This window comes from Puma concolor, chromosome B1 (assembly GCF_028749965.1).
Source record: "Puma concolor isolate L17-30 chromosome B1, mPumCon1.1.hap2, whole genome shotgun sequence".
Lineage (NCBI taxonomy): Eukaryota > Metazoa > Chordata > Mammalia > Carnivora > Felidae > Puma > Puma concolor.
In genome coordinates, this window is record NC_141670.1 from 50,707,694 (window position 1) to 50,720,090 (window position 12,397).

Consider the following 12,397-nt stretch of genomic DNA (forward strand, 5'->3'; position numbering starts at 1 on the left):
TCCATCTCTGCACCCAACCCATCTTTCGTGCTGCTTCTAGAGTCACTTTCCCCCAAATGTGTGATCACAACATTCTCCTCCTTACAAACCTCCACAGAGGGACTTCCCACTCTCCATAATACAAAACTCAAACTTCACACATCAGATTCTTCATTATCTTGCTCCAATGTACCTCTATAGTTTCATTTCTCACCTCTCTGCTTTCCCACTCTCATCCACCCTGTACTTCTCACTGTTCCCCGAATATACTATATCCTGTCATGCTGTGCTGGGACGCACTTCCCGACTTTTTCTATCAGGAAAGTCCTTTTCTTCCTTCAAGACCCACCTTAACTGCCACCTCCTAAGGATGTCCTCATCAGCTTCCCTACACAAAGAGTTCTTCATTCTCTGAGTGCCTATAGCACTGTGACGAGCACCTCTTACAATACATGCCATCCAAAGCTGTAATTTATCTGTCAATGGTCTGACTTCCCATCAACCCCTGAGCACCTCAAAGACAGCGCCAATTGTTTTACTAATTTTAAAAACCTTTTGGACCCTGTACAGTACCTTGGACATGGTCTCTTACAATATATTGGTTGTATCAAACATAGCCCTTCCATAAGATAGGGAGTTCTAACAGTAAAAGTGTAAAGCATAACACAAGGAACAAATGGTACTGTTTCACAAAACCTGTGGGTCTACTGTCAAGGGGAACAGACAGGTCTACTGCTCACCGCTGAATATCCTTGTTCTTCCACAAGGAGGCAGACTGAGCCTTGGGCACTCTTTCAATGAAATTCACCAGCTCTTCCATGAGAAGCCTGAGTTTAAAGAAAAAAGTGATGAGCACTCATAGAAAAATGAGAAAAACACCACATTCGTAACATGGTAGCCAAGACGAGTGGGCTTGTCTGCCTTTCCCCTCCCTAATCATTTTTCTGTTGCATATAAATTTGGACACCCATTCACATAAACCTGAACAGAAACCCAACCATCTCGTTGAATTTCCATGTTAGACATTTCGAACATAAATGATTTAATTCACCTTTAAAACAAGCCTGGCATGTATCTTATCTTTGGACACTGAAATATACAAGCCCATGGTTTAGCTCTCATTCTTAAGATCTCTGCCTTAATGGAACTAAAAATATGAAAGGAGGAAAAGCCAAATGACTGTGAAGTACCTGATTTTGGTGGCAGCAGGGGTAGGGTAGGATTGTTTTTTTTTTTTTTTTTTTTTTTTTTTTAAATTTTTTTTTTTCATCGTTTATTTATTTTTGGGACAGAGAGAGACAGAGCATGAACGGGGGAGGGGCAGAGAGAGAGGGAGACACAGAATCGGAAACAGGCTCCAGGCTCCGAGCCATCAGCCCAGAGCCCGACGTGGGGCTCGAACTCACAGACCGCGAGATCGTGACCTGGTTGAAGTCGGACGCTTAACCGACTGCGCCACCCAGGCGCCCCGGGTAGGATTGTTTTTTTAACGACAATATTAAGTGGAAATTTTACACTGGAAAAGCACGTTTTCTTGACATGCGTTTTGGGAATGTACAAAATTCCACATGGAAGAATACTCTTAAGAATTAATCCTAAAAGCCTAACTCAAGACTTGCAAAAGGACAGGTTCTGTGTGCAGATCATGAGATAGATTACCACAAAATCACAACAGAGGGGAACCTAAGAAATGCTTTACTCGAGTGGATCGATGATGCAATGTGCTCTGAGAAGTACATGGCAGAGACCTGTGAGAATCCTGGATGACTAGAGGATGACCAAAATGCGAGAAAAAGATTTTCAACATCTTGACTCCCCTTTCAGAACGCAGTAGAGAGGACCCATATTGACTCAAATCCTCTCCCAATCAACATAGAGATACGGTAGGCTATAGTTTTACTAGCACTTGAACGTTGAACAACTTCATTTCATTTCCATCGATTTATTTATTCCCCATCCCATCTCCTTTCATCTTCAAGGAGCAGCACTAGTTCTAGCACATTCAAAGATCTGGGACCCAGGCACATTATCGTTCTGGCTGGAGTTCCTGGAGAACAGTCTGGCGTGTCCTTCCTCATGCTTTAACCTTTTCAGAGTAGAGTCTGATGTTTTCAGCTTATCCTCTCATTATCAGTGATCCACCACCATGTGTTTGCCTTTCCTATAATGTCCCTTCCTCAGATCTCCAGGCTTCTCCTGTACACATGAAATGTTCTTTAACGTGAGCGGACACAAAAAACAAGGACACATTTGGTTTCTTTCTGGTAATTCCATCTTGTACTTTTGCAAGACACTGGAACCCGAAGCTAAGAGTCTGTATCAACACCTCGATCCTGTATTTTGAGTCTTGCTAGTTTCACTTTATACCATACTTGTTAGTCTGCTTCAACATAATTCTTTTTTCTGGGGTAGGTAATTTTCTTCACGTGATTTTTCTCTCACTAAATGATGCTATAGGTACTGGCAGCAACCACTTGCATCATGAAGGCTTGGGAGGGGCAGAGGAAGAGACAGCAGAGCATTCTCAGAGACAAAGGCAGGCTCCTTTTACTCCTTAGAGCTCTGAGTTTCACCCTGTCACAAGTACAGTCAACTTAACCATCTAATTACTTATCCTGTTTTCTACAAGCTGTCTCCATTTACAGTCTGTGCTAAATCATACAGGGAGGAAATTCTGAAAGCAAAGTAATACGATCTCTTCTTTTCTTCAATGGGCTATGCTCCTTTCTCCTGAAGCTCTTTGCATTACATCTTTGTGACATCTTACTCAACGTTACCTCCCCTAATTAGGGTCATCTGCACAGAGGACCTGTCTCTGCGAACACCTTCTTCCACTCTTTGTTTCAAAAAACCAAACAAAAGACTGAGACTACTTGCTGCATTAATCTTGAGGCAATTCCAATGAATGCTTGTTTTATTTGTGGAGAGTAGTCTACTCACACCAATTCTACTTCTGGGTTAGCTGCTCAGAAGGAAACACCAATCACTCTTGGCACAACATTCTGTTAAATGGTCACCAAGGAAGGAAGGAGTTCTTCAGCCACTTTCTGCTGGGAGAATAAATACTCTCACCTGCCAATCTGGACGGTGGGCTCTGTGGCATACACTGTGCCTGTGAAACCAGTGTGCTCAGTGATGTAGGGCAGTGCCATCATGCAGTGGTAGTTAGAGATGAGGATCACATCTACCGTAGACAGATCTATTAGCTCAGTCTGAAAAGAAAGGGGAGGGAATGATACATATCTGTTCAGGGCACATAGATCAACATGATGTGACTGAAAAATGATGCTGTCAGAATGCAGAGGAGTTGTTCTTGTACTACAGAATAATGATGCCTTTCACGCAACGCTTCTATTCCCTCATTTTAGGATGTTTCCTAATGTTGGCATTAAGTAGCAGGACAGGATGGCTAACAGCGAGAATGCAGCCAGTCAGTGCACCAGCAGCGCTCAGATTTTACCGAAATAGAGTTCTGAGTTAGGCAGATGAGGGGAAATGACAACAGGACGTCTCAGCAGCTGCTGCCTAGCACGTGCAACCAGGTACCGTGAAGCAGAAAGAGCACGACAGAAGCCGTGAGGGGAATGCGAATCTAATGCACCACTGCCATGGATTACTGGTGACAGAGGGAGCAGCTTAGGCACAAACTAGCCCTTCACAAGGCAAATGCAGGAGGAAACTTCTTTTTCTTCTAGAGGGAAATTTTGACCACTAGTGCTGGATACAGATCCAAAACAAATCTAGCGTCAGAATCACAAAAGGAAATTATACTGTCATATTCTGCCCTAGCCTTAACCTTAAATTTACCTTTTACTCCACTATTAAGGTCACATGAAAAGGGAAAGACAGGTTGGCAGGTGAGGGAAAATGCCACTCGTGTTTAGTAAACTTTATGAAAACTCTTTCAGCAGAAAGGAATGTTTCCCCATATATTTAAGTCCTACTTGTCCTTTAAAGCTTAATTCACTTCCTCTGTTAAACCTTCCTGATTTGCCCAGATGAAAAAAACACAATTCTTTCTCAGAATTACCAAGGCATTTTCTGGAAGCCCTCTTTTTTTTTTTTTTTTTTTTAAGTTTATTTATTATGGGGGGGGGAGAGAGAGAGAGTGAGTGAGTGAAAGTGAGTGAGTGAGTTTGGGAGGGCAGAGAGACAGAGGGAGAGAATCCCAAGAAGGTTCTGCACTATCCCCCTGATGTGGGGCTTGAACTCACAAACTGTGAGATGATGACCTGAGCCAAAGCTGGATGCTCAACCAACTGAGCCATCCAGGTGTCTCTATGTAGATGCCCCTCTTATGACTGTTGCCATTCTGTAAAACAGCTCCTCAAAGCACCACTTTGTCCCTCCAATATTAAATGCCTCTGAGGGTAAGAATCCTGTGTGACTCATCTCTGTCCCCTCCCAGTTGTGGTAGCCAAGTGCAAAACAGGCCTAGGTGCACTGCTATTGGAGGAATGCATCATTAGAACTGGCACTTTCTATGGGAAAAGTGAATCGCGATTATTCAGAGACATTGTCTCAATCACTAAAGTTACCTCTGAGAAATTGTATGGTGTACTAACGACAGCATAGGGTAAGTCAAGGAAGTGTTTTAGTTGGGAGAATGGGTTGTTGAGCTATTATGTCTCCCACAGAGAAGAAGTAAGAACAAAGAGCTCTGTGCCATCTTACAAATAATAGAGACAGTTTGCCATTTTGGCTGTGGGTATTTTCTGGTTGAATGGCTTTACATACAAAGTAAGTTAATTTAATAAAGCTGCCAAGAGATAATCAGCTCCTGAGGACAGCATGTAGATTAGAGGTCAGAAGTTACTCACTGCTAGGGCAATGGCAATCTGTGTGAATAAAATGCCTAATGACAGTAACAGCTAATTTACACCACCCTTAACTCCATGTGTGCATTGCACTTCCAGGACAATATCCTCATAAGGAAGGGTCATGTAACATTCCAATAGTTCTATTCCCTACTACCTCTCTAGAACCATTCTTAAACAAATAAGAAAATTAAGACATAATCGCAGAGTGACAGATCCAGAAAAAAACAAGGGAATGCCTGGGTGGCTCAATCAGTTAAGTGCCTGACTCTTGATTTCGGTTCAGGTCATGATCTCACAGTTTGTGGGATTGAGCCCTGTGTCAGGCTCTGTGCTGGCACTGTGGAGCCTGCTTGGGATTCTTTCTCTCCCTTTCTCTCTGCCCTTCCCCAGCACCCCCGCCCCAAATAAATAAATAAACTTAAAAAAAAAAACTTTAGAAAACAAGAAAACAACGGTTGAAACAACAAGAAAGCTCAAAAGCATCTCCTTTCCCTCTTGCACAGAGAAACTGGGTGAGTTTGAAATTTCTCTTTAATATGTAAGAGTCAGCCCACAGAGTCTAGAATGATTAGAAATTTGGTAAGGACAGCTAGAAGAAAAAAATATATGTATACATATATATTCTGTCTGTATATATATCAAGGGTGCCTACATAAGCATTTTTCCTGAGAAATAAATTTAACATCCAAACCATGTTTATATACTCGCATTTATGTTTTTGTTTACATTCTTTCACTCAAAATCCAATAAAGATTATTTTAATTTTAAACTTGTTGTATATAGACATTTGGGTTCTATAGACCATGAATTGGGTCAAACACTCATAATTTATTGGTTTCTTACTATATTGCCCTAGACTTTATACTCCGTCTACAGTGTGGACTTAGGCAGATACAAAAATATTTAAGGTAGTTGCACTAGATTTTAAATTCCAGGAAGACTGGGATTAGCTCACCTATAAGTTTCTGAAGACTGCACTGGAATAAGTATATCTGTCCTGATTCTGTGACTCTCCTATTTTCTCCCAATCATACAATGCCCTGCCTCTACCTTAAAATAGTGACTATTACTAACTTGACACAAACTACAAGACAATACAAGCTGAAAAAACTTACATAGCTCTAGAAGCCTAAATATATCAATAATCCTTTAGCCAAGCAAAAGGTGAACTGTGAAATAGTAATTTTTTAAAAATGTTTATTTAAAACATTTAAATGAGAGAGACAGAGCATGAGCAGGGGAGGGGCAGAGAGAGAGGGAGACACAGAATCCAAAGCGGGTCCAGCCTCTGAGCTATCAGCACAGAGCCTGACACAGGGCTCAAACTCATGGACCGTGAGATCATGACTTGAGCCGAAGTCGGACACTTAACTGACTGAGCCAACCAGGTGCCCAAAATACGAATTGTTTAATTCCAATTTCTAATTGATTAGTACTCCATGGAGCAGGTCCGAAAGTCATCAGAACACCAATTCATAAATTCTACACTGTGGTCCATAAACTGAAGGTTGCTGCAGTCAGTGCCATATGTAGCAAGCTGAAAATAAATGCAGCACCTGGGATTAGGAATCTCTGAACAGATGGGGACCTGCCCCACCAATTCCTAAATGACAAATGAAGGTGACAAAAGATTTGAATAGCAGTTAGGAAGAGCTCAGGATTCTTGGCAACTCTTTACCTTCACTGTTTCTCTTACTACTTTATCTCAAACTTGTTCCCTTGTCTGCCACCTTCAGTTACCAATCTTGTTCCACAACTCCAAAAGGGCACATACACATACTTCAACGAGAGAAAACAAGTTTATCTACAGAATATCAAAGAAGGTGTTAAAATGGAAAGAGACGGAGAAAGAGTACAAAAATAAGGGAAATAGTACTTCAAATTTTCTTCTGGCACTGAATTGTGACAGTATTTTCTAGAGGCACCATAATCCACTGGGTACATGGAAAGAACAGGATGGTAGCTTCTCACTGATTTCCTTAGGAACCTGGGACTAGCTACTGGCCTCCCTATACTTTGTCTGTTGAGAATGCCATCTAGACCGCTCTAGAGATCAGGACTCTGTCAACTGAGATCACTTAGCTGCATTTAAAGTGAATGGGGCAGGGGCACGCCTGGGTGGCTCAGTTGGTTAAGTGTCCGACTTCGGCTCAGGTCATGATCTCATGGTTCCTGAGTTTGAGTCACGTGTTGGGCTCTGTGCTGACAGCTTGGAGCCTGGAGCCTCCTTCGGGTTCTCTGTCCCTCTCTCTCTAACCCTCTGCCGCTCGCCTCTCTGTCTCTCTCTCAAAAATAAATAAAAACAAGGAAACAAAAAATTAAAATGAATGGAAACTGACCTTTGTTTTCTTTAAAATGATAAAACTGACCCCAAACTCTTAAAACAAGTGTCACTGTGATAATAATATGTAAGTGAATAGGTATCCGTGGCTCAATTCAGAATCTGTGAATTTCAAGCAATATTTGATATTACAGTTTACTGTATTGGTTGAATAACAGCAATTCCCAATTACCCACTGTAAGCAAGACTACAAACAGTATGGCTAATCTAAGACACAGGGATATAATTACAAAACTGAAAGGCTTGAGTTATTTCTGTATCATGCTCAGAACTATGCCCTGGTACAAGTGTCAGTGGGGATTATAGAAAGAGCTAGGAATACAAAAAGGAGAGTTAAATTTCTTACAGATAATATAAAAGGCTCCTAAATGATTATATTTTAGTTGCATGATAATGTGCCTGGAATAATAGATTCATTTCATTTTGAAAACAGAAAGCTAAGCCCCTTAAGATTATTTCTTGACTTCCATTTTGAGAGATGACAAGATATGCTTTGTTTCTACAATAAGAATCACTTTCATCTTACCTCTGGCAAGCAGAATTCAGGCACAGAATCCACAAATACATGACCTGAGCACTCTTTTAATTCCTAAAAGAAACCAAAAGGAAAAAATTCTAGGAAGAGATATCTAACAGATATAGCACCAAAGAAACTTCATCCCCAAACCAAACTTTCCATGAAGAATCACAGACTGCTAGAGAGTTGGAGGGAAGTCGGAAGGTTATTCAGGCCAACTGCTTTCGTGTTTAGGCTCAGGGAGGTTAAGTGTCTTATGCAGGATAAAAAACGCTGGTTGGTGGCTGACTTGGGGCTTGAATGCGCATTTCTCGATGTCTCTTCAAGCATGTGTGGATATACGCTGCTTTCTAAATCACAATGCAGTGCTTCCCAAGTAATAGTTACATAGCCTATACCAGCAATATCAGAATCATCTGGGAACGCTGATGGAAGTAAAGATTCCTAGGCTCCATCAAGGGATTAGAAATCTGGATATGAGGCCTTGAAACCTATATTTATAATAAGCACCTCTAATGATTTTGTTATGCAATCAGGTTAGGAGTCCTGGCCAAGGACAAACGACTTAGAGGCTTTTTCTCCTCCTACCAAGGATCGAAGGGTGAGGGACAAGGGGCAAGCAAGGAGGGAGATGAAGCGCAGAGGGTAGGGATTAAACCACCACCACTACTATCACCTCTGTGAACGTAACCTTTGTCCTCACGGAGCACACAATTCATTTGGGATTATAAACCACATGTATTTATTCAAAAGAAAAAAGTACACTTATATAGAAAGAGAATATAGTACAATTCCCTACTCTGCTTGTGCCCTACCATATTTAATATGTCTTAGTTTGAATTCCCTCATAAACAGACCTTGAGAAAATGGTGAGTGCAAGCTAACACGGAAGTGCTGAAAAAAGGGCAGGAGGACGGGCGCCCTGATGGGCGATCGGGAAAGGAAGGGGGCTGATCATGGGTATGTTACTAAGCTGTACCCCACTGTGGGCAGCTGGGACTTCTTCCCATGGGGAACTCTGAGAAATGGTGTGAAACACACACCTCGGAGTTACCCTCCTCAGAGGCAACGGATCTAGGATATTTATTTACATGGTAACTCCTGCATTTGTGCAGCTTCAGGGGAAAACTCTCCGGCAGACTCATCCAGGTATGGGCAGCTGAAATTATGACAGAGCAGCACACTGAAGAGGCACGAGGGGGCCACCTATGGGGTCTGCTACAAATGCCTCCAGAAAGCCACTCGAGTGGCTATCTTCCCACATTATACTTGAAACTGAAATCTGTGGAGGATTTTTTGCTTCATCAAGGTCAAAGTCTTCTGTGACTTTATAAGGAAACCAGTAAAAGTGAGAATTTGCTCGACAGTTTGCTCTTTCCAGAAAAAGAAAAATACTGTTAGAATTTTGTTCCATCATGTTTTCATTAGTCATTGAACATGTATTTCTATATATTCATATACAAGTGTCTTTACACATGGGAGCTTGAATGGTTTTATTCTCAATCTTTATCCGAAATTAGGGTATTAACTATGCAATTCTCCTTTTGAATTTTACAGGTCTTATATCAGAACCTTGACAGAAGGTTTCCTCCCCTTACCTTCCACAGTAAACTCTGGTTCCGGTTCCTCTCTTTATATGACTACCTTTTAAACAGTGAAACACTAAGCCAAAAACAGACTGAAAATAGTTCTTAATTACAATGTACCTGCTAGCTAAAAACAAATGAACAATTATGTTTAATGGGAGAAGACTCCCAACTCCCTTAGGATGAGGTTAAATATGATTAGAGACAAATCATGGGAAATGTCAAAGCCCTGACTGCTCTTAAACTGGCTATGTATTCTTCTTCTCCATAATGCTACACATCAGGGCATGTCTAGCTCACATGACAGAGCCTCTTCTGACGCTTTCTGGCCTGGAGAAGCATATTTGCATTCCACGCACTTACAGTGCCCCTGTATTTTATTCACCACTCCCTTCTAATGAAACGCTCCCACATACACATGCAAGTCATTTTCGCTCACAATGCACTGGTAATGGGATGCTTCTGAGCCTTTCTCAGGGAATAATGATTTACAGCCAGCAGGAGAGTTAGGCTGAAATCAGGTGCACAGATTTCTGAATGTCACATAATTTTATAGTTGGCTATGAGGGAAACCTGGTTTCAAATTATGCATTTGCCTTGCACTGGAGGTTGGGGTGCAGTTACAGAAATTAATTCTGTAAAAAGATCCCCTCTTTATTTAACAGTACCTATTACAAGAAGGAAATGCCTTATGCGGATGAGTCATTTTGAGGATCTTTAAATTTCTTTAGTCTTTCAATTGTGAAACTTGGGAGAGGAAGAATGATTTAGAGGACTGAGAACGGCATGGATGAGCTTCACAGTTTTTGACCTTCCTTTGCCTGTGATTTTTTTTTTAGGAGAAAAGGTGACTAGATTATAGTTTTAACATTTTTTGTACCTTTGGTCTCTCATTTATAAATTAACTGCCTAAAAACTGGTCGGAGGAAGGAATTATTGTGATGATAATCCAATGTCAAAAATTTAATAGCCTTGAAGAAAAAAGTTATTTAAGTCATTTACTGTAGGGCTAGTCCATGATTAAAGTCAGAGTAGGGCCCCAAATCCTAGATTCCTAGTTGTGTGCTCTCTTTTCATACCTATAAGGTTATCCATTCCAGGCTACCAGGAAAGGCTGGAGTGAGATCCTAGTTCATAGTTTGGAAGGCCCTCAATTTGAATTCACCCAAGATCATGTTACTCTCCCACTCCCCCAAGAACATTGCCTGGGAAGTTAAACACTGGCTTCATAGTCTGTTCCCCACAAGGCAGCAAGAGATCTGATCAGATGATGACACTGCCCTCCTGCAATCTTCCATGGCCTCTCCTCACCCAAAGAGTAAGAACCAAACTTTTTTCAAAGCCCCACCTTCCCTAAGCATGGATAGAAGCAGTTTAAAACTCACATACTTGAGGATTTTAAAGTCTTTTTTTTTTTTTTTTTAAAGTTTTACTCTTTCCAGTCATGGTGTCAGTCTAGCCTGAAAATAGAATGAATTGGATGGAACTCTCTATCAGTATTACCTTTGAAACTCTCATCGCAATTCTAAAAATAATAGTTTTCTTTCTGTGGTGATAAAATGTATTTGCAGCAGAAGTTTTTAGATTTTTACATACGAGCAAATTGGACCTGAATTTGAACACTGAGATTCCCTAAAAGGCTCTTAGAGACAATAATCACCAAGTACTGAAGACCCTACATGGATCTTGGGGTTTTTCTGAGAGAATATATTGAGAAAAAAATGAACCCATCAGTCACAGTACTATACGGTGGCTCTGGTGTGACAAGATGGCTTTCCACTGGGTATAGATATGCTTCAGTTATCATTACCTTGTCCAAGAAAGCATTTCCATCCTTTAGGGACCAGCCAGGAAGATTAGACAGCCTGGGACTGCAAAACAAAAGATTAAATTATCCTAAATCGATTACAGTCCTCAGTGATTTCATGGTGACTGTTATCATCTCCATAAAGTTAAAAACAGTTTGAAATTACTGGCAACAATGTCCACCCAAAATACTAATCAAAAAGATGAAAGAAAAATAACCACACTGTAGCAAGCTTAAGAATTATGTGGCGATGGAACGTTAACAAGCCAAAGAGTTTAGCACTCAACTGGGAAAATTAAAAGAATCCTATGCAAAATAATAAAGAGAAAAAAGAAAGATGAGACACTAGAGCATTTTACAGTTTTCCAATTACTGCCCCTGACTTCACCCTGATTGTGCCTGACAACAAGCCTGCGGGGAAGGCTAAACAGGATCATCATACTGTGGATGAGAAAACAGACTCAGAGGGGTCAGGTGCTCTGACAAGAACACTTAGCTGCCTATCAGTCTGAATTCACTGCAAATAAAAATACAGTACCTGAATTCTGGTCAAGTCCACATTCCACATTCACTGCTTATAAGTGGATTAGTCACTTTGCACCTGTGGCTTGGGTTTCCAAATCTGGAAAACGAACCTAGTTTTCCTGAGTGTTACAAAATGACAGCATAGGTGAATAATTTCTAGGAGGTGAGGCTCGTTTCACGTGTAGGATACACTAAGAAAGTCTAGATTCAGAAATCATGCACTTCTGGCAATCTCAGGATTTAACTGTGTGCTATCAGTTGACTAGCAGAATTATGCTGAAGGCTGAAAATGCAAATACCTTAGGGAGAAATATGCTGGTTAAAAGAAGAACTTAATGATCAAGGTGTTAGGTGAAGAAAAGCACGTTGGGAGTACAAGTTGGGTGGCAACAGGATTTTAGCGCCTCCTCACAAAATTAGTCTGTAAAGTAAAAATTAAGGGCAAGGTAACAGTGTGGGACTAAAAGACTATAATCAGAAACCAAATTAATATACAGTCCCTTGCCTCTTGCCAAATAGGTTTATCAAATTCTGACTTTGTAATTAGGTGAAAGAGAATGAAAATAAGAAACATAAATATTGTGAATATTTTCCAATCTTCTAGGAAAGGCTAAAAGCCTGAATAAAAATACACATGCATCTAATTTTAGAAAACAATAGGAATTTGGGGGATAAATATTAATTTTGAAGTAATTCAAAACTTACAGAGAAGGTGTGAGAATGTAAAGACTAGGAAGTCCCACATACGTTTTGACTACATTCTGTTTACATTTTGCTTTGATTTACCAAAAAGTGAGAATTTTGATTTCATACTTGGGAATG

General features: G+C 40.7%; 1 protein-coding gene across 2 annotated transcripts in view; it reads right to left on the reverse strand.

Moving 5' to 3' along the window:
* Positions 1 to 12,397, reverse strand: part of INTS9 (integrator complex subunit 9) — a 104,056-nt gene that overhangs the window by 51,721 nt on the left and 39,938 nt on the right. For both annotated transcript variants that reach the window (XM_086703789.1, XM_025921591.2), the window contains exons 3-6: positions 11,054 to 11,114; positions 7,667 to 7,729; positions 3,052 to 3,191; positions 720 to 806 (exon numbers count right to left, since the gene is read on the reverse strand). In XM_086703789.1, coding sequence (XP_086559915.1) covers positions 720 to 806; positions 3,052 to 3,191; positions 7,667 to 7,729; positions 11,054 to 11,114 — 351 coding nt within the window. The remainder of the gene's footprint in view (positions 1 to 719; positions 807 to 3,051; positions 3,192 to 7,666; positions 7,730 to 11,053; positions 11,115 to 12,397) is intronic.